General features: G+C 42.1%; 1 protein-coding gene across 1 annotated transcript; it reads right to left on the bottom strand.

Moving 5' to 3' along the window:
* Positions 1 to 1956: 1956 nt before the first annotated feature.
* On the bottom strand, positions 1957 to 7822 carry GNRH1 (gonadotropin releasing hormone 1). Its single transcript, XM_007528889.2, has 3 exons — positions 7670 to 7822; positions 5430 to 5525; positions 1957 to 2120 (listed from the first exon to the last, which is right to left on the bottom strand). The coding sequence occupies exons 1-3, from the start codon at positions 7820 to 7822 to the stop codon at positions 2067 to 2069; spliced, it is 303 nt and encodes a 100-aa protein (XP_007528951.1). The 3' UTR covers positions 1957 to 2066.
* Between the last annotated feature and the right edge of the window lie 10480 nt (positions 7823 to 18302).

Genomic DNA, 18302 nt, shown 5'->3' with positions numbered 1-18302 from the left:
TGTTCCCGAATAAAGAAATACAGCTTCCCTGCCCAGCCGTATGTCTCTGGTCGTCTCTGTTACCCGCCCGTGAAGCTAGCCCAGCCAGCTAGAGCCCATGAATTTTTAACAACAATCTTTGATCACATATGACCCATATATCATTGTTCTGCTCCATCAAACAGTAACTAGGAGCATTCTCCTTACTCCTCCACCCCCTCTGGTCCTTTGATCTCACATGATCTATCTTCTCTCTGCCCTTAAGACCTCCCTCTGTCTGCTGGTTATTGATAACCCTATTTTCCTCATTCCTTTGATCAATTAAGCCCCTTGCTCAACATTTGTTAGGAATGCTCTGACCTTTTCCCAACCCCTTACCTCTCTTTGTCCCTTTTCTCCCAAACCATATATGGAACAGACAACTTAACTTCTTCCCACAACTCCTTATAAACCCTGCTTTGCTGTTCAATAAATGGATTGGATTGTTATCAGACACAAGTCCCTGGGTCATGTCTTGTTGCAGCACTAGCCCCAGACTCTGAGTTAGTCCTGTAGGCTCACTCCTGCTGCCTCAGAACATTCTTCTAGGCCTCTGCATCTGGTATATAACAGGGCAGGTAAGCTGGGAGTCTGTGCCCGAGAAGAGGCCTCCCCACAAGAAGTACGGCACCTCCCCTATCAATTTCTGACTCATCTATCTAAATAAATAAAGATAATTAAAAAGGAAGAAAGGAAAGGAAGGGAGGGAGGGAGGAAGGAAGGAAGGAAGGAAGGAAAAGAAAGAGAGAGAGAGAGAAAGAAAGAGAAAAAGAGGAAGCGAGAGAAAGAAAGAGGAAACAGGCTGAGTCAATATTTTTGACCTGAACCATTATGTCACTGTCCTTATGGTTGTGGTGGGGGAAAACTGGGTGATTCTTTTAGTGACCAATAATGTTGATTTCATGTTGTCTCTCATCTTCCCTTTACAGACTCACTTGTAGGACCTCGCTTTGTGGGCCTACAGCCGACATTCCCCATCAGAGTTTGGAATTAGAGAAAGACTTGGGGGCTGGGCAGTGGTGCACTCAGTTAGGTACACATACTACCATGTGCAGGACCTGGGTTTGAGCTCTTATTCCCCACCTGCATTAGGACCGCTTCACGAATGGCGAAGCAAGGCTGCAGGTGTCTATCTTTCTCTCTCCCTATCTTTTTTCCCCCTCTCACTTTCTGTCCTGTCAAATAATAAATAAATAAATAGAAGGAAAGAAAGAAAGAAAGAGAGATAGATAGATAGACTGACTTAAAAAAAAAAAGGCCTCTGGAGCAGTGGATTCATAGTGCTGGCACTGATCCCTAGAAATCCTTGTGGCAATAAAAATAAATAAATATAGATAGATTCTGGGCAGACATCCTCACCAGTTTGTCGCAGAACCTCACCTCTCCAGAGCTCTGGCCCACTAGGGAAAGAGAGAAATACGATAGGGGTATGGATCGCACTGCCAACATCCACGTCCAGTGGAGAAGTAATTACAGAATCTAGAACTCCTACCTTCTGCACCCTAAAAACCATCTTAATCCATACTCCCAGTGGGGGAGAAGTGATAAGAGTCAGAAGATAAGAGGGCTCTGAACTCCAGCTCCATCAGCACCCCGGAGAGAGAGGAGGAAAAAGGGAAGGACGTACAGAGGAAGTAATGTTGTCATGAATGGCTTGGAGGGGAAGAAAGGATTGGATCTGGAAGAAAAAAGAGGCAATATAAATGTAGACAGATAGTTTTGTAGAGATGATGGTTGACCCATGCCTTCAACCTTAGGGGAACTGAGATGGCTTATAGTGGGGAGACTGAAGATTTAGAACCCTAGAGGTGGGAACGGTGTGGAGTTAAACCCCTGTTGACATGTAATTTTGTAAATCAACATTAAATCACTAATACATTTTAAAAAGTTTTTTAAAAAATAAAATAGAGACTTGATTAACATTTATGCTTCTTTATTCATAACACAGTACTTCATTGTGAAATATATACAGCCTAGCATGAGAATTCTGAAATTCACATGGGCCACAAATTTGTGTCAGACTTGTATTTATTTTGTCAGACTTTCTGTTACAGCAGATTTACATTTTTTTTCTGCCCAGTTTCCTCTTCAATAAGATTTTCCTGAAAAATAGGTGAGTGATAAATGTTACAGAGTTGATTTTATTGGCTAAAGTTCATTATGTTTGGCATTTTAATTTCTAAAATATAAACACAGAAAGAATAAGTCTGCTGAGTTTTGTTCACTAGGAAGTGCTAGAGGATAGAATAGACTGCCTCTCAAAGTTGTCTATAATAAGCATAAAATTCACACAAACAGCAGAATAGATAACATAATGGTTATGCAAAGAGACTCATGCCTAAGGTTCTGAGGTCCCAGGTTCAATCCCAGTGCATCACCATAAGCCAGAGCTGAGCTGTGTGCTTATAAAAACAAACAAAAACGCCACACACACACACACACACACAAACACATACACACACACACACACACACACACACACACACACGAACCTCAAGTATTACTCAAATTCACACGAATAGCAAATCAAATCAATGGGGTTTACAGCCAACAATATTTATACCCCTTTCCCATATTTGGGAGCTACTCTCTTCCCTGATCCAGTTTTCTGTTCCTTTTCCAGCCATGACATCATCTCCCCAGACAATAACTTGGGTCCACCTGCATATCAGATTTCAGGCTCAGGGAAAAAAAACAACAACCACCAAAAAAATAACTAGTATAGCCAGAGGCCCTCTGGGATATAATTAAAATATGCCTACTAGCTATCTATGAAATGGAGGACCCCCCAACTCTTCATCTGCACTACTCCAGCCTTTAAGTTCATGATTGATCAACAATTTGTTTGGCTTTGTATGTTAACCTTCTTTTCAGCCACCAGGTTCCAGATGCTAGCAGGATATCCAGACTTCCCTAGATAGACAACCCCACCAATGTGTTCTGGAGCTCTGCTTCCCCAGAACCAACTTTCTTGTTTACGTTTTGTTCCATAAATAGTACTTATCACTTTTATTCTTTTTTTATTTATAAAAAGGAAACATTGACAAAACCATAGGATAAGTGGGGTACAACTACACACAATTCCCACCACCAGAACTCCATATCCCATCCCCTCCCTTGATAGCTTTCCTATTCTTTATCCCTCTGGGAGTATGGACCCAAGGTCATTGTGGGATGCAGAAGGTGGAAGGTCTGGCTCCTGTAATTGCTTCCGCACTGAACATGGGCGTTGACAGGTCGATCCATACTCCCAGGATCTCTCTCTCTTTCCCTAGTAGGGTGGGGATCTGGGGAACTGGAGCTCCAGGACATTTACCAGAGTGATGTCTGGTTCTTTCTCTCTCCTGCTATCTTTCTCATAAACAAATGAATAGAGATTTAAAAATTTTAAAAAAAAGAAAAAGAAGAAATTACAACCCATGTGACGACAACTGTCTTGTAAATCATTATTTCCCTAATAAAACAAGTTTTCAAAAGGTGAAAGAGAAGTCTGAGACATTGATTTACTCTTCATCTATATTTGGCTTCAATTCCTTCCTTTTAATAGTCATATTTTGGAATTTTAGTTGATTGCTATTAAATGTATCCTTTCATTTATCATATAGCTAATAGAATGAGAAAACTAAAGATGTTTGCTTTGGTTTGTATTGCTGTTTTGTCTTATGGGTGGATAAACTGAAGTCAGCGAAGTAAATGATAATTCCAGAGCATTGCTCAGGTCTGGCTTTTGATGGTGCTAGAGACTGAACCTGAGAGCCTCACACACTTAAGTCTTTTGCATAACCATTGTGCTTCCTTCCCTCTTTATTCAAGCTTTCCCTGCTTCCACATGTGACGGGTAAATAAAGTCAGTGCCATCTAACTGCTTCACCAGTAGTCCGTTAAGATCATAGAGTACTGATATTGAATTCATTATTCATTTTTTCAATATTCAATTTATATAATTTAATTATTTTGATTTTGATAACATGAAAAACTTACATTTGGTAAATAGGTTTCCATTTTTGGTGGAAATTGAAGTTGTTTTGTTTTGTTTTTTGCCTCCAGGGTTATTGGTGGGGCTCGATGCCTGCACCATGAATCCACTGCTCCTGGAGGTCATTTTTTTTCCCCTTTTATTGCCCTTCTTGTTGTAGCCTTGTTGTGATTATTATTACTGTTGTTGTTGATATCATTCGTTGTTGGATAGGACAGAGAGAAATGGAGAGAGGAGGGGAAGACAGAGAAGGGGAGAGAAAGACAGACACCTGCAGACCTGCTTCACCGCCTGTGAAGCGACTCCCCTGCAGGTGGGGAGCCGGGGACTTGAACCAGAATCATTAAGCCGGTCCTTGCACTTTGCGTCATGTGTGCTTAACCCACTGCACTACTGCCTGCCCCCCTGGAAACTGAAATTGTTATAATCCAATCAGGAAAACTGGAAATCAAATGTGAGATTCTGAAACATAATTTTACTAATGTGGGTTTGTTTGTTTTTTTTCCAAAAGAGGGAAAAAGATATTATATTCTACATTCTCCAGGACTTGAGAAAATCATGTTATACCAAGATCAGTGAAAGAATCTGGTGAAGTGGAGTGGAATAGCTAAAGAAGCAGTTCATGGGGAGATTGCCTGCATTGGCATTTATGTGACCGAGGTTTGAACCCTGGCACTGCGTGGGAGTTGCTCTAGCAAAAAAGGAGATTCAGCTGCTGTGGTGTTTTTCTCTCTCTCTCTCTCTCTCTGTCTGTCTGAATGAAGTAGTGGCCCAGAGCACAGAAATCACACATGCATGAGTCCCTACACACACACACACACACACACACACACACACACACACACACACACACCATGGATTAGCTTAGAAAAGAGTCATCTCAGGAAGTTATAGACACACTTGAAAGACTCTCAACTCTCAGGGAGCAGTGGGGAGAAATTTGTTTTGTGGTTCATCCGAAAGACTTACAGAGGGATTTCATTTCCGTTTAAGGAAGAAAAAGAAAGTTCCCAACCACTTAAATGAACGGTAGTTAGAAGCATAACATACAAGTCCTGCAAAATGGCTTTCACGCCCTAAGGCTCCAATGGGGAATTCAGGGCATCAAGAAGGTAAGCCTTGGAGCAGCTGAGAGATACTGTCCTAAGTGGATACCTAAGAGCTTCTGTCTTCTAAGCAGAACCTGGACTGGAGTTGTTGTATTGCACCAAAGTAAAAGACTCTGTTGTGGGTGGGGGGTGGGGAGATTACAGGTCCTGGAAAAAGATGGCAGAGGACCTAGTGGGGGTTGTATTGTTGTGTGGAAAACTGCGAAATGTTATGCATGTACAAACTACTGTATTTACTATCGCCTGTAAAATATTAATCCCCCAATAAAGAAAAAAAAAAAAAGAGCTTGTGTCTTGGGCTCCATGTTGTTACCATCTCCACTTACCAGAGCTCCCTTCAGGTCCCTGAGGGGAGAACGTGGCTGGTGTAGGGTGCATTCCAAGTGTTGAGGTGCCGCTGCTTGATCAACTTCTTTGGCTATCTGATGAAAATGAACATACTTCTTAGAGACAGAATTTAAAAAAAAAACAAAAAAACAGTATTTTCTACTTTCTCCCAAGAAATTGTCCATAGAAAGTGAACTCAAGGGAGTTGAGCGGTAATGCAGTGGGTTAAGCGCACATGGCTCGAAGCATAAGGATCCCGGTTCGAGCCCCAGGCTCCTGACCTGCAGGGGAATCGCTTCACAAGTGGTGAAGCAGGTTTGCAAGTGTCTTTCTCTTTCCCTCTCTGTCTTCCCCTCCTCTCTCCATTTCTCTCTACCCTATCCAACAATGACGGCATTAATAGCAACAGCAATAATAACTACAACAATAAAAGAAAAACAAGGTTAACAAAAAGGAATACATAAATATTAACAAAAAAAGGGTCTCTCTTTCTCTCTTCCCCCTCTACCCCCTTTCTATTTCTTTGTCTCTACAGGAAGAAAGAAAAGGAAAGGAAGAAAGAAAGAAGAAAGGAAGGAAAGAAAGGGAGGAAGGAAAAGAGAGGGGGAGAGGGAGAAAAAAGAAAAAAAATGGCCAGTAGGAGTGGTGGATTTGTCATTCAGGTACCACGTCCAGCAATTACCCTGTTGGCAATAAAAAACTGTATTGGTGGTCTACCATCATAGATGTATCTATCTTACCAGTCCACTGCTAAGCTCTGGCTTATTGTGGTGCTGGGGACTGAACCTGGGACCTTTGTTGCCTCTAGCATAAAAGTCTTTTTGCATAACTATTGTGCTATCTCCCCAGCCCCAGGACAGATATATGTTTTTCTTTTCTTCCCCAGGTTTTAAAACTTTTTATTTGCATATTAAAAATTGTGCATTCCAATAATCAAGTTAATTAAACAACAACAACAAAATGACACTCTGATTAAACTGCATTTTATAGCCTGCAGGCCATGTTAGACCAACTTAGTTTTGACTCTAGATTTCACTGTCTCCCACCCAACTTCCTCCTCCACCAACACGCAAGTTCTTTCCCTTCCCTGCCAGCCAGGTGGTGGGAGAGGCAGGACCAGCTATCCTTGCCAGTAGTTCTTGGATGTGAAAAGGGTCAGCACAGTCATTTAAACTTGATCTAGGGGGTCAGGTGGTAGCACAGCGGGTTAAGCGCATGTGGCACAAAGCTCAAGGACCAGTGTAAGGATCCCGGTTCGAGTCCCTCGCTCCCCACCTGCAGGGGAGCCGCTTCACAGGCGACAGGCGGTGAAGCAGGTCTGTAGGTGTCTTTCTTTCTATCCCCCTCTGTCTTCCCCTCCTCTCTCGATTTCTCTCTGTCCTATCCAACAACAAATGGCATCAACAACAACAATAACCATAACAAGGCTACAAAACAAGGGCAACAAAAGGTGAAAAAAAAAAAAAGGCCTCCAGGAGCAGTGGATTCATGGTGCAGGCACTGAGCCCCAGCAATAACCCTGGAGGAAAAAAACAAAAACAAAAAAAAAACACCTTGATCTAACCTCTTTACATCTTACAAAGTTAAACAGCAGAAAGAAGGAAAAGAAGAATTCAATGCTTGTGGAGTGTGCAGTGTGTGAGGAGAGGCCACACCTGCCTCATGACGATGAACCAGCTTGCTTCTGTTCAATCATTTCTTTTAAACACGGTGGGTTTTTCTCTTGTAGTTTCTGTCTTCTACAGTTTCGACTTATCGAATTTCTCGATTCCAACCGTGTCAGGTTTGTCAGACACGGTTGCAGAGGAGAGCGGAGAGAGGCGAGAGGGGACCAAAAAAGAGGATCTTTGTTGGGGCAGCCACCGAGTCCAGAGACTTAATATAACTTAATATAACTTAACTTAATATAACTTTTAACTTAATATAACTTTTATATTAAGTTAAAAGGACACAAACAAATGTCCTAATATTTAGTTTCCCAAAACCAAAGAATAATCTTTCACTTGGGACCTACCTGATTTTCCCCCCTAATTTCTGTGAAGAATTAATACTCTATATAGATTTAGCTTCTATTTGAATTGAAAGCAGGAAATGGAATTCTGTGACTCATCTCCTCCAGATAAGAGGGCAGAGCCTCATGTAGTCAATAGCATCTATGTAGCAGTTCATACTGAGTATCTATCATAGTTGAATTGAATCAAATAAATGACATCTTATTTGGGGCCTGAGAGAAACTTACCTCTTGGAAAGAATCAGCCAAGTGTTCCACGTTTCTCTTGCCTCCAGGGCGCAGTCCGTAGGACCAGTGTTGCCCAGAGCAGCCCATGACACAGAGAGTGAGCAGGAAAAGTCCAGTGAGAAGTCTGGGGAGTGGCTCCATCCTGGGGAACATTAGTGCTCATTCAGAATAGACTCAGGCTATATGGAGCAAACACAGAGACCTAGTCTTTGGATAAACACACACACACACACACACACACACACACACACACACCCCACTTTCATAATTAACTCTGCAGAAGAGAAGTCATCTACAGTTTCTACAGTCACTTAAACACCCATTCCCTTGGCTTAGCCTGGAGTTTTGTCACTGACAGTAAAACCAGTTCTTTAAACTCATATGCTCAGCACATTTGAGTACTGAATTTTTTTTTTTTTTTTTGTCTCTAGGGTTATCTTTGGAACTCAGTGCCTACACCATGAATCCACTGCTCCTGGAGGCTATTTCCCCCCCCCTTTGTTGTCCTTGTTGTTGTAGCCTTGTTGCAGTTATTATTGTTGTTGTTGATGTCATTCGTTGTTGGATAGGACAGAGAGAAATGGAGAGAGGAGGGGAAGACAGAGAGAGGGAGAGAAAGACAGACACCTGCAGACCTGCTTCACCACCTGTGAAGGGACTCCCCTGCAAGTAGGGAGCTGGGGGCTTGAACCGGGATCCTTATGCCGGCCCCTGCACTTTGTGCCACATGAGCCCAACCTGCTGCACTACCACCTGACCCTCTTGTTTTATTTTTTAAGCCAGTTTACTGAAGAAATATGGATCTACAAGATCCTGGTCACAGAGGTATAGTTCCATATATTCCTCTGGTATGTGTCATCACACCTCACCACCAAACCATCAGCCTCCTCCACCATAAGACAGTAGGCTTCCCTCTCCCTCCAAGTCCTTCTTCCTTCTTTCCTTTCCTTTCCTTTCCTTTCCTTTCCTTTCCTTTCCTTTCCTTTCCTTTCCTTTCCTTTCCTTTCCTTTCCTTTCCTTTCCTTTCCTTCCTTTCCTTTCCTTTCCTTTCCTTTCTTTCTTTCTCTTTTCTCTCTCTCTCTCTCTTTCTACCTCCTTCCCTCCCTCCCTCCCTCCCTCCCTTCCTTTCTTTCTTTAGCTAGTTTTCCAAACTCTATGATACCTCCCTTGTCGGACTATTTTCTGTTTTAACACCTCCCTCAAATAATTGGTTTTCTCCACTGTTGTCATCCCTAAGACAGAGAATTGGGCCACCTGCTCTAAAAGGTAGCTCCCGGGGCCAGGCGTTAGTGTACTGGGTTAAGTGCATACAGTACAAAGCGCAAGGAGAAGTACAATGATTCTGGTTCGAACCCCTGGCTGCCCACCTGCAGGGTGGTCCTTTGCAAGCAGTGAAGCAACTCTTCAGGTGTCTTTCTCTCTCCCTCTCTATCTTCCCCTCCCCTCTCAATATCTCTCTGTCCTATCCAACAATAACAACAGCAGCAGCAACAAAAACAATGGGGAAAAAAGATGGCTGCTAGGAGCAGTGGATTTGTAGTACAGGCACCAAGTCCAGAGATAACTTTTGAAGCAAAAAGAAAAAAAAAAGTAGCTCCTTTTAGAAAACTGACTGTATAGTTTCTTGACATTAAATGACTATCCTCCATTACTAATTGTATTTTGCTGAGTGTCCACCTTCTAGTATTCCTGGGTAATTGCTGGCTGGACCATCTGCAAGACTGGAGAAGACTCAACACCTTTCATTGGACTGAGCCCCAGAGCAGATGCCTCCTTGGTCAAGGGGGCTTCAAGCTATCTCATGACACGTGGAATTCTCACAGAGAGATTTCAAATTAATTTTTGTTTGATGAGTGGGAAGCTAAAGGCAAAACCCAATACTGGTTGTTGATCTGTTGCAATTTCCCTGAAGACGGGATCTCTGTGGTCAAGGGTGACAAGGACAACAAAGAGCAAGGCATCTTTAGACAATATCACACCTAGACTTCTAGCCGTCAGGGTGTGAGATGTCCCCTAGACAGAAGGTCTAAAAACAGTGCTAGGAAGGCAAAGCATTTTTACCTGTTTGTGGGCAAAGAGCCAACGGGATTCCAAGCTTTCTTTGGTGTACGAAGTATAGTGACTTTTTAATTTTCTTAGCTTCCTTTTTATAGGAGGCTTTTCCAGGACACTGAAATCTTTCCTGCTGATAAATTGTACTGCACATGGACTATGATTTCTTTAAGTAGTTTTGTAAAATCCCTACATAAAGCCCTTTAATGGTGTGTGTAATTGGGACACCCGCTGCTCTATCTGTTTACTTAAATCTTGCCCATTAAAACCTTGACTAAGACTTTTATGGCTCAGACCACAATTTGAAGAGATTAAAATCTAGTGAAGTTTGATTCCCTTGAGGAAAGTGACAGCTCTATCAAAAGTTTGAGGAAAATAACTGTTTTAGATTAAGCGAAGTGAAAGGCACACATACAAGGTTTTTACAAGGGAGGTCATGTAGTAATTATAGCAAGAAGTTGAGTCAGAATGTCTGGAAGCTAATCTCAGCTCTTAGACTCCTCCTTTGTCAAAGGAAGAATTTAGTTCAGGGCATAGAGCTACTGTTAGTTTATAATTGTGGACTTACTAAATAATAATGTGATTATCAGGATTACATAAATAACCCAGGAAGGGTCTGCAAGTAGATCAAATGAACTTGAAAATTCTGCAGTCTTCTACCTACCATATTCCCTCCTCAACTTATCTTGAAAAACTTTATAACATTAAAATAGGTGGAGAGATATGATACATTAGTGAGGAGATGCCATCTGAATGTTCCTAACTTCAAAATAAAATTGCCGTGGTCTGGGAGGTGGCGCAATGGATAAATCATTGGACCCTCAAGCATGAGGTCCTGGGTTTGACCCCCGGAAGCATATGTACCAGAGTGATGCCTGGTTCTTTCTCTCCTATCTTTCTCATTAATAAATAAACAAAAATGTTAAAAAAGAAAAACAGAATTGCCATTTAATCCAGTTGTTCTAATTCTAGATGTGAGTCCAAAGAAAATTAAAACAGGATGGCAAAGAGCTCTCTGCATGTTCATGTTCACAAGGGGTTAGTCTCGAGTACTGATATAGTGTCCAAAGGGCTAGGTGGTTGCTCACAGACATCACCAGGACTCTGGTCCCTACTGGCATGGCTAGCAGAGCTTCACGGGAAGAGGAGTAGTGTTGTAGGTTTCATTCTTTCTCTTTTTTCTCTGTCTGCTTCTTACTCTTTATTAAAAAAAATGGTGATCACCAGGAACAGTGGAGTCATGCTTACACTGAGCCCAGCCAGTGGAAGAACAAAACGTGCGTGCGTGTGTGTGTGTGTGTGTGTGTGTGTGTGTGTGTGTCTGTGTCTGTGTGACAGATCAGTCAGGGAGGTGCGCATGATTTGCATGCATGAGGTCCTGAGTTCAATGCCAGTCACATATATGATTTCATGGTGTGCTGGTTTCTTTCTTTTTTTTATTTCTTTATTGGGGAATTAATGTTTTACATTCAACAGTAAATACAATGGTTTTTACATGCATAACATTTCCCAGTTTTCCATATAACAATACAGCCCCCACTAGGTCTTCTGTCATCCTTTAGGACCTGTATTCTCCCTGCCACCCACCCCAGAGTCTTTTACTTTGGTGCGATACACAAATTCCATTTCAGGTTCTACTTGTGTTTTCTCTTCTGATCTTGTTTTTCAACTTCTGTCTGAGAGTGAAATCATCTCATATTCATCCGTCTGTTTCTGACTTACTTCACTTAACATGATTTTTTCAAGCTCCATCCAAGATCAGCTGAAAATGGTGAAGTCACCATTTTTAATAGCTGAGTAGTATTCTATTGTGTATATAGACCACAACTTGCTCAGCCACTCACCTGTTGTTGGACACCTGGGTTGCTTGCAGGTTTGGGCTATTACAAATTGTGCTGCTAAGAACATATGTGTACACAGATCTTTTTGGATATGTGAGTTGGATTCCTTAGGATATATCCCCAGGAGAGGAATTACAGGATCATAGGGTAGGTATATTTCTAGCCTTCTGAAAGTTCTCCAGACTGTTCTCTACAGAGGTTGGACCAATTGGCATTCCCACTAGCAGTGCAGGAGGGTTCCTTTGACCCCACAACCTCTCCAACATTTGCTGCGGCTGGCTACCTTTTCTGCTGTATGACATTCTCACAGGAGTGAAGTGGTATATCATTGTTGTCTTTATTTGTATTTCTCTGACAATCAGAGACTTGGAGCATTTTTTCATGTGTTTCTCGGCCTTTTGGATCTCTTCTGTGGTGAATATTCTGTCCATGTCCTCTCCCCATTTTTGGATGGGGTTATTTGTTTTCTTGTTGTTGAGTTTGGCAAACTCTTTATATATTTTGGTTATTAGCTTCTTGTCTGATGTATGGCATGTAAAGATCTTCTCCCATTCTGTGAGGGGTCTCTTTGTTTGGGTAGTGGTTTCTTTTGCTGTGCGGAAGCTTTTTAATTTGATGTAGTCCCACAGGTTTATACTTGCTTAGTGAAGGGAGGTTGTAGGGATGTGGCGGAGCCTGGCAGGGCTTGACCTGAGAGGTGAGTCCCTTCTGGTAAGTCTCTCTACGGAGGGGTTGAGCTAAAGTGGGGACACATAAACCTCAAAAGGTTGGCAGCCATTTTAAGTCATTCCTGCCTCACAAAAACACCCTACATCTTCCCGCCTCCAGGAGCCCGACATTCCTTCAAACATTAAGCCTGCTCCATCCTACATTGCCTGATACTATAGCCTGTCCTTGTATTATCTACATATCAATATTCTACTTTGTCTAACAAATGGCTCAAGGTCTCCACCCTATTTCCCCACCCATTCTGCTCCTTTAACATATTCCTTTTCTACCCTCAAGACCACAGGGTATTGTTAATCCTACAGGTTAAAACCCCTACCAACAATTGCTGGGAAGGTCCATACCATTCCCTCCATACCATTCCCAGCCCCCTTTGTCTTTTCTCTGCCCCTTTCCTAACCATGGTATGGTATTGTCAAGCCACTTATGTTTCTGTCTTGTCTCTTTAGTGTCCTGACTTGGAGGAGGGCAGGCATGCAGACCAGGAGGCTGATGCTGGCCATTGCAGTTTGTGCCACATGGCTTAACCAGATGTGCTACCGCCCGACTTTGGGGTGTTCGGATGAATAAAGATTTGAATTGTCCTGCCGCCACGAGCTTGGTTCCTGGGTCATCTCTATCTCTCTCAAGACACTAGCCTGACACCTTAGTCTTTTTTGTAATTGGATTCAATTCACTGAAGATGTCTTTAAAATTTATGTGGAAAAGAGTTCTGCCACTATTTTCCTCTAAGTATCTGATAGTTTCTGAGGTTTCTTATTAAATAAATTCTTTCCAAAATGAAAAGGAGGGGCCAAGTGCTGGTGCACCTTGTTGAGAGCACATATTACCATGCACAAGGACCCAGGTTCAAGCCCCCAGTCCCCACCTGTACAGGGCAAGCTTCACAAGCAGTGAACCTACAATACTATAAGTTTATCTGTTTCTATTTTCTCTTCCTTCTCAATTTATCTCTGTCATATCACTTTAAAAATAATGATAAATGGGAGTCCAGTGGTAGCACATAGGGTTAAGCACAAGTGGGACAAAGCACAAGGACCAGCATAAGGATCCAGGTTCGAGCCCCCGGCTCTCCACCTGCAGGGGAATCGCTTCACAGGTGGTGAAGCAGGTCTGCAGGTGTCTTTCTTTCTATCCCCCTCTGTCTTCTCCTCCTCTCTCCATTTCTCTCTGTCCTATCCAACAACAATGACATCAATAACAATAATAACTATAACAACAATAAAAAAAACAAGGGCAACAAAAAGGAAAATAAATGTAAAAAATAATAAATATTTATAAACAAAAGGAAAAAAGCAGTGCTGTAACTAAACATATAGAATATTATTCATGCATGAGAAGGAAGCAAACTGTTTGTGATAGATGAAACTTAATGGCACTCTATTAAGTGAAATCTACCTAATAGAGAAAATCTAGTACTAAAAACGAATGGTCTCGGGGCCAGGCAAGTAGCATAGTGGGTTAAGCGCACATGGCATTAAGCACAAGGACTGGCATAAGATCCCCACTCCAGCACCTGGCTTCCCATCTGCAGGGCGGTCAGGTCACTTCACAAGCAGTGAAGCAGGTTTGCAGGTGTCTATGTTTCTCTTCCCTCTCTGTCTTCCTCTCCTCTCTTGATTTCTCTCTGTCCTATCCAAGAACAATGACAGCAACAGTAGTAACAATGATAAACAATAAGGAAAACAAAAGGGGAAAAATAGCCTCCAGGAGCAGTGGATTCATAGTGCAGGCACTGAGCCCCAGTGATAACCCTGGAGGAAAAACAAAACTAAACCAAAAACAAACAAACAAACAAAAACTAATGGTCTTACTTGCACATGGAATCTTAAACAAAAACAAAACAAATAAAAACCTCTCAAATTCTATAGGAACAGAAAAGTGGTTGCCATGAACTCTGTGCAGTGTGAATAGAGAGAGGTTAGTAAAATGGCACAGATTTTCAGTTATAAAATGACCAAGGTCAAAGAACTTACTATAGAACATGCCGACTAGAGTTTATCACAACACTCCATTAGTAACTGAAATTTGCTAAGAAAGTAGGATCTGAATTTTCTCACATATGTGGCAGCTAAGTGCATAGGGTCTGGTGAGTATACTGCTTAACTCAGTGGAGGGAATCTTTTCAGTATATATCATGTCACTGCATTTTAAATGCCTGCTTATCAATTATACATCTCCAAAGCAGTAAGTGAATGGTGGAACAGTGTATTTTAGAACTTAGTCTTACATCTACAGTTCAAATCATTTCAGTAGAGGCCTCTTAGTTTACAACATGCCTGTTATTATGCTAAATAAGCACAAGGTAAATAATATTTACACAAGATGTAAGAACAACTCCACTCATCCGAAGTGCACCAATAGTTATAATTATTCAAATTTTGCACATAGATGTTTAAAAGAGTTTAAAAGAGAACCATTAGTGGTTTAGGGGGTTGTGTGGTGGCGCAGTGGGTTAAGCGCACATGGCATGAAGCACAAGGACCCGTGTAGGATCCTGTTTTGAACCCTCGGCTCCCCAATTGCAGGGGGGTAGCTTCACAAGTGGTGAAGCAGATCTGCAGGTGTCTTCCTTTCTCCCCCCTGCCTCTCTGTCTTCCCCTCCTCTCTGGAGTTCTCTTTGTCCTATCCAACAACAATGACATCCATATGACAACAATAATAACTACCACAATAAAACAACAAGGGCAACAAAAGGGGGAAAAAAAAAGCCTCCAGGAGCAGTGGGTTCTCCCCAGCAATAAGCCTGAAGGAAAACAAAAAAGAACAAAACAAACAAAAAAGAACTGTTAGTAGTTCTTATTCCAATTTGAACGTATGATTGTCTTTTTTTGCCTCCAGGGTTATAGCTGAGGGCTCGGTGAATGTACCTCGAATCCACTGCTCCTGGAGGCTACTTAGCCCCCTTTTTTGTTGCCCTTGTTTTTTATTGTCCTTGTGGTTATTATTATTGTTGTTATTGATGTCATTGTTGGATAGGAGAGAGATTGAGAGAGGAGGGGAAGACAGAGAGGGGGAGAGAAAGACAGACACCTGCAGACCACTTGTGAAGTGAGTCCCCCCCCCCCCACAGCAGGTGGAGAGCCGAGGGTTCAAACCCGGATCCTTAAGCAGGTCCTTGCTTCGCGCCATGTATGCTTAATCCGCTGTGCTACTGCCCGACCCCTGTATGATTGTCTTGTAATTTGTGCTTGGACTGTAATATAAGAACATCATGTTATTCAAACATCTGTTAGTAAATGTCTTGCATATACTTAAAATATTACTATTAATGTTTTTTTTTTATAGGACAGAGAGAAATTGAGAGGGTAGGGGAGGGAGGGAGAGAGGAAGATAGATACTTTCGACCTTCTTCACTGCTCATGAAGCTCCTCCCTGCAGGTGGGGAGTGGAGGCTCAAACCGGGTTCTTGTGTATGTTGATGAGTGCACTTAACAAAGTGTGTCACCACCTGGCCCCCTAGATTTTATTATTTATTTAATTAGATAAGATAGAAGTTGAGAGAGGGAAAGATAGAGAGGGAGAGAGATATTTTGCAATACCACTTCAGCTTTGCCCCTGTAGGTGGGAAGTGAGGGCTTGAACTCAGGTCCTTGCGTATGGTAACATGTGCTCAATCAGGTGCACCCGCGCTGGTGCACTCCTGCCCCCCACACCATCCAGCAAATATTAGTAGACGTTCAATAAGCACATGAATGCATGAGTAAATGGAAATTAACTGCCTTTTAACAAGATCATGCCTCGTACTTTCTCTATTTCTGCATCAAAGATGTGTGTGGTCTGACATAGAATTAACCTTCATACACAATTAGCTGAACAGTTAATTGGTTAATATTATTAGTTATTACATTAATTAGTTAATATATAACTAGATATTTATTTTTAAAAGTATTACCACTTTTCCCTTTGGTAGGTTACTAAATCAGGGACCAGGTGGTGGCACACCTGGTTAAGCACATACATTACAGTCAGAAAGGACCTGGGTTCAAACCACGGGTCCCCACTTGCAGTGGGAAAGTCTCACAAATGCTAAAGCAGGTCTGCAGGTGTCTCTCTCCCTCCCTACTTCCCAACCCTCTGTCTAAATTTCTCTCTGTCCTATCAAATTAAAGTTAACAAATAAAATATTTCCCCTGAACCACCATAAACCAGAGCTGATCAGTGCTCTGATAAAAAAAAAAAAATCTTACTAAGCCAACTGGTCACTGCTTAGTGTCCTCAGGCATGATTACGTTTGTAAAGATCTCTTTGCATAGACACCTCTATGGAGGTTATGAGATCCTCATGAGAAGGTAAAGCATAGAATTAACTTTAGCACAGAGGCTTAAGCACAGGTGGTGCAAAGTGCAAGGACTGTCCTAAGGATCCTGGTTTGAACCCCCGGCTCCCCACCTGCAGGGGAGTTGCTTTGCAAGCGGTGAAGCAGGTCTGCAGGTGTATGTCTTTCTCTCCCCATCTTCCCCTCCTCTCTCCATTTCTCTCTGTCCTGTCCAACAATGACAACATCAACAACAACAATTACAGCAATAAAACAAGGGCAACAAAAGGGAATATTAAAAAAAATTCTAAATGAACTACAAGTAAAGAGAAAAATAAAATGAACGTGCTTCACTTCAGACTGTGTCCAGAGACTTCATGTGTGGAATGACAACCCTTCAGCTTCATTACTTGGGTGAGACCTTTCCTTTCATAGTATACTCTAATTCCATCTCAGGTGGTTCACTTTCTAACAAAGTCCCCAAACCTAGATATACACCAGTTTCTGTGAAAGAGAGCATATGTTCACACACATCCATAAACTACTGCAAAATATATACCTGAAAGCAGAAGTACACTAGAGTTTGCAGTGAGTACTTCCCTAACACTTCCTGTCCACTATTCCAAGCTTTGGGTCCATGATTGCTCAACAATTTGTTTGGCTTCATATGTTAACTCTCTTTTCAGTCACCAGGTTCCAGATGCCATCAGGATGCTGGCCAGGCTTCCCTGGATTGAAGACCCCACCAATGTGTCCTGGAGCTCAGCTTCCCCAGAGACCCACCCTACTAGGGAAAGAGAGAGGCAGACTGGGAGTATGGACCGACCAGTCAACGCCCATGTTCAGCGGGGAAGCAATTACAGAAGCCAGACCTTCTACCTTCTGCAACCCACAATGACCCTGGGTCCATGCTCCCAGAGGGATGGAAAATGGGAAAGCTATCAGGGGAGGGGGTGGGATATGGAGACTGGGTGGTGGGAATTGTGTGGAGTTGTACCCCTCCTACCCTATGGTTTTGTTAATTAATCCTTTCTTAAATAAAAAAATAAAATGCCAATCTGCAGGAAGGTGTGAAGCCCGTCTCATCATGATATAAAAGTAGTAAGTTGCTTCTCAGAAAGAGTTCATGATGTATGAACAGTTTAAATTATTCAAATGATTTCCCGTTTGCTAGAGATGTGCTTCTGTGTTGTTTAAACAGATGTGGTCTTAGGTTAGGAGTAATGAAATGGGATTTAAGACTTTTGACCTGGTCAGATTACTCACTCATTTCATTGTTTCTTTTAATTTATCCTGTCTGTTTGGGAAATGCTTTGAAATTTTTAGAGGAACAGAGGTGCATCTTTGAACTCACGTAATATCCTTTTAAGTTGTGTAAGTTTGTATTAGTGTTGTCTTAGGGCACAGGTACAAAAACCAATTTTCTTTTTTAAAAAATATTTTATTTATATTTATAATATAGGAGAGAGAGAGAACCAGACATAAGCTGCCAGGGTACATATGCTATTCTGGTATATATGCTGCCAGGGATTGAATTCAAGACCTCATGCTTGAGTGTCCAATGCTTTATCCATAGTGCCACCTCCCAGACTGCCCCCAATATTTTTTTTAAGAAAACTTTATTTATTGGATAGAGACAGTCAGAAATCAAGAGGGAAGGGGGTGATACAGAGGGAGAGAGACAGACAAGACACCTGCAGAACTGCTTCACTTGTGAAGCTTTCCCCCTGCAGGTGGGGACCTGGGGTCTCCAATC

This window comes from Erinaceus europaeus, chromosome 19 (assembly GCF_950295315.1).
Source record: "Erinaceus europaeus chromosome 19, mEriEur2.1, whole genome shotgun sequence".
Classification (NCBI taxonomy): domain Eukaryota; kingdom Metazoa; phylum Chordata; class Mammalia; order Eulipotyphla; family Erinaceidae; genus Erinaceus; species Erinaceus europaeus.
The sequence above is the reverse complement of the archived record's forward strand: the minus strand, read 5'-3'. Positions and strand labels throughout refer to the sequence as shown.

What these genes read in the sequence shown, in the direction of transcription:
- GNRH1 (XM_007528889.2), bottom strand. Translation starts at nt 7,822, where the DNA reads ATGTTCCCCAGGATGGAGCCACTCCCCAGACTTCTCACTGGACTTTTC. An exon ending in TGGCTGATTCTTTCCAAGAG is followed by an intron (nt 5,526 to 7,669) that starts GTAAGTTTCTCT and finishes CATTTTCATCAG; the next exon opens with ATAGCCAAAGAAGTTGATCA. An exon ending in GGGACCTGAAGGGAGCTCTG is followed by an intron (nt 2,121 to 5,429) that starts GTAAGTGGAGAT and finishes CCTATTTTTCAG; the next exon opens with GAAAATCTTATTGAAGAGGA.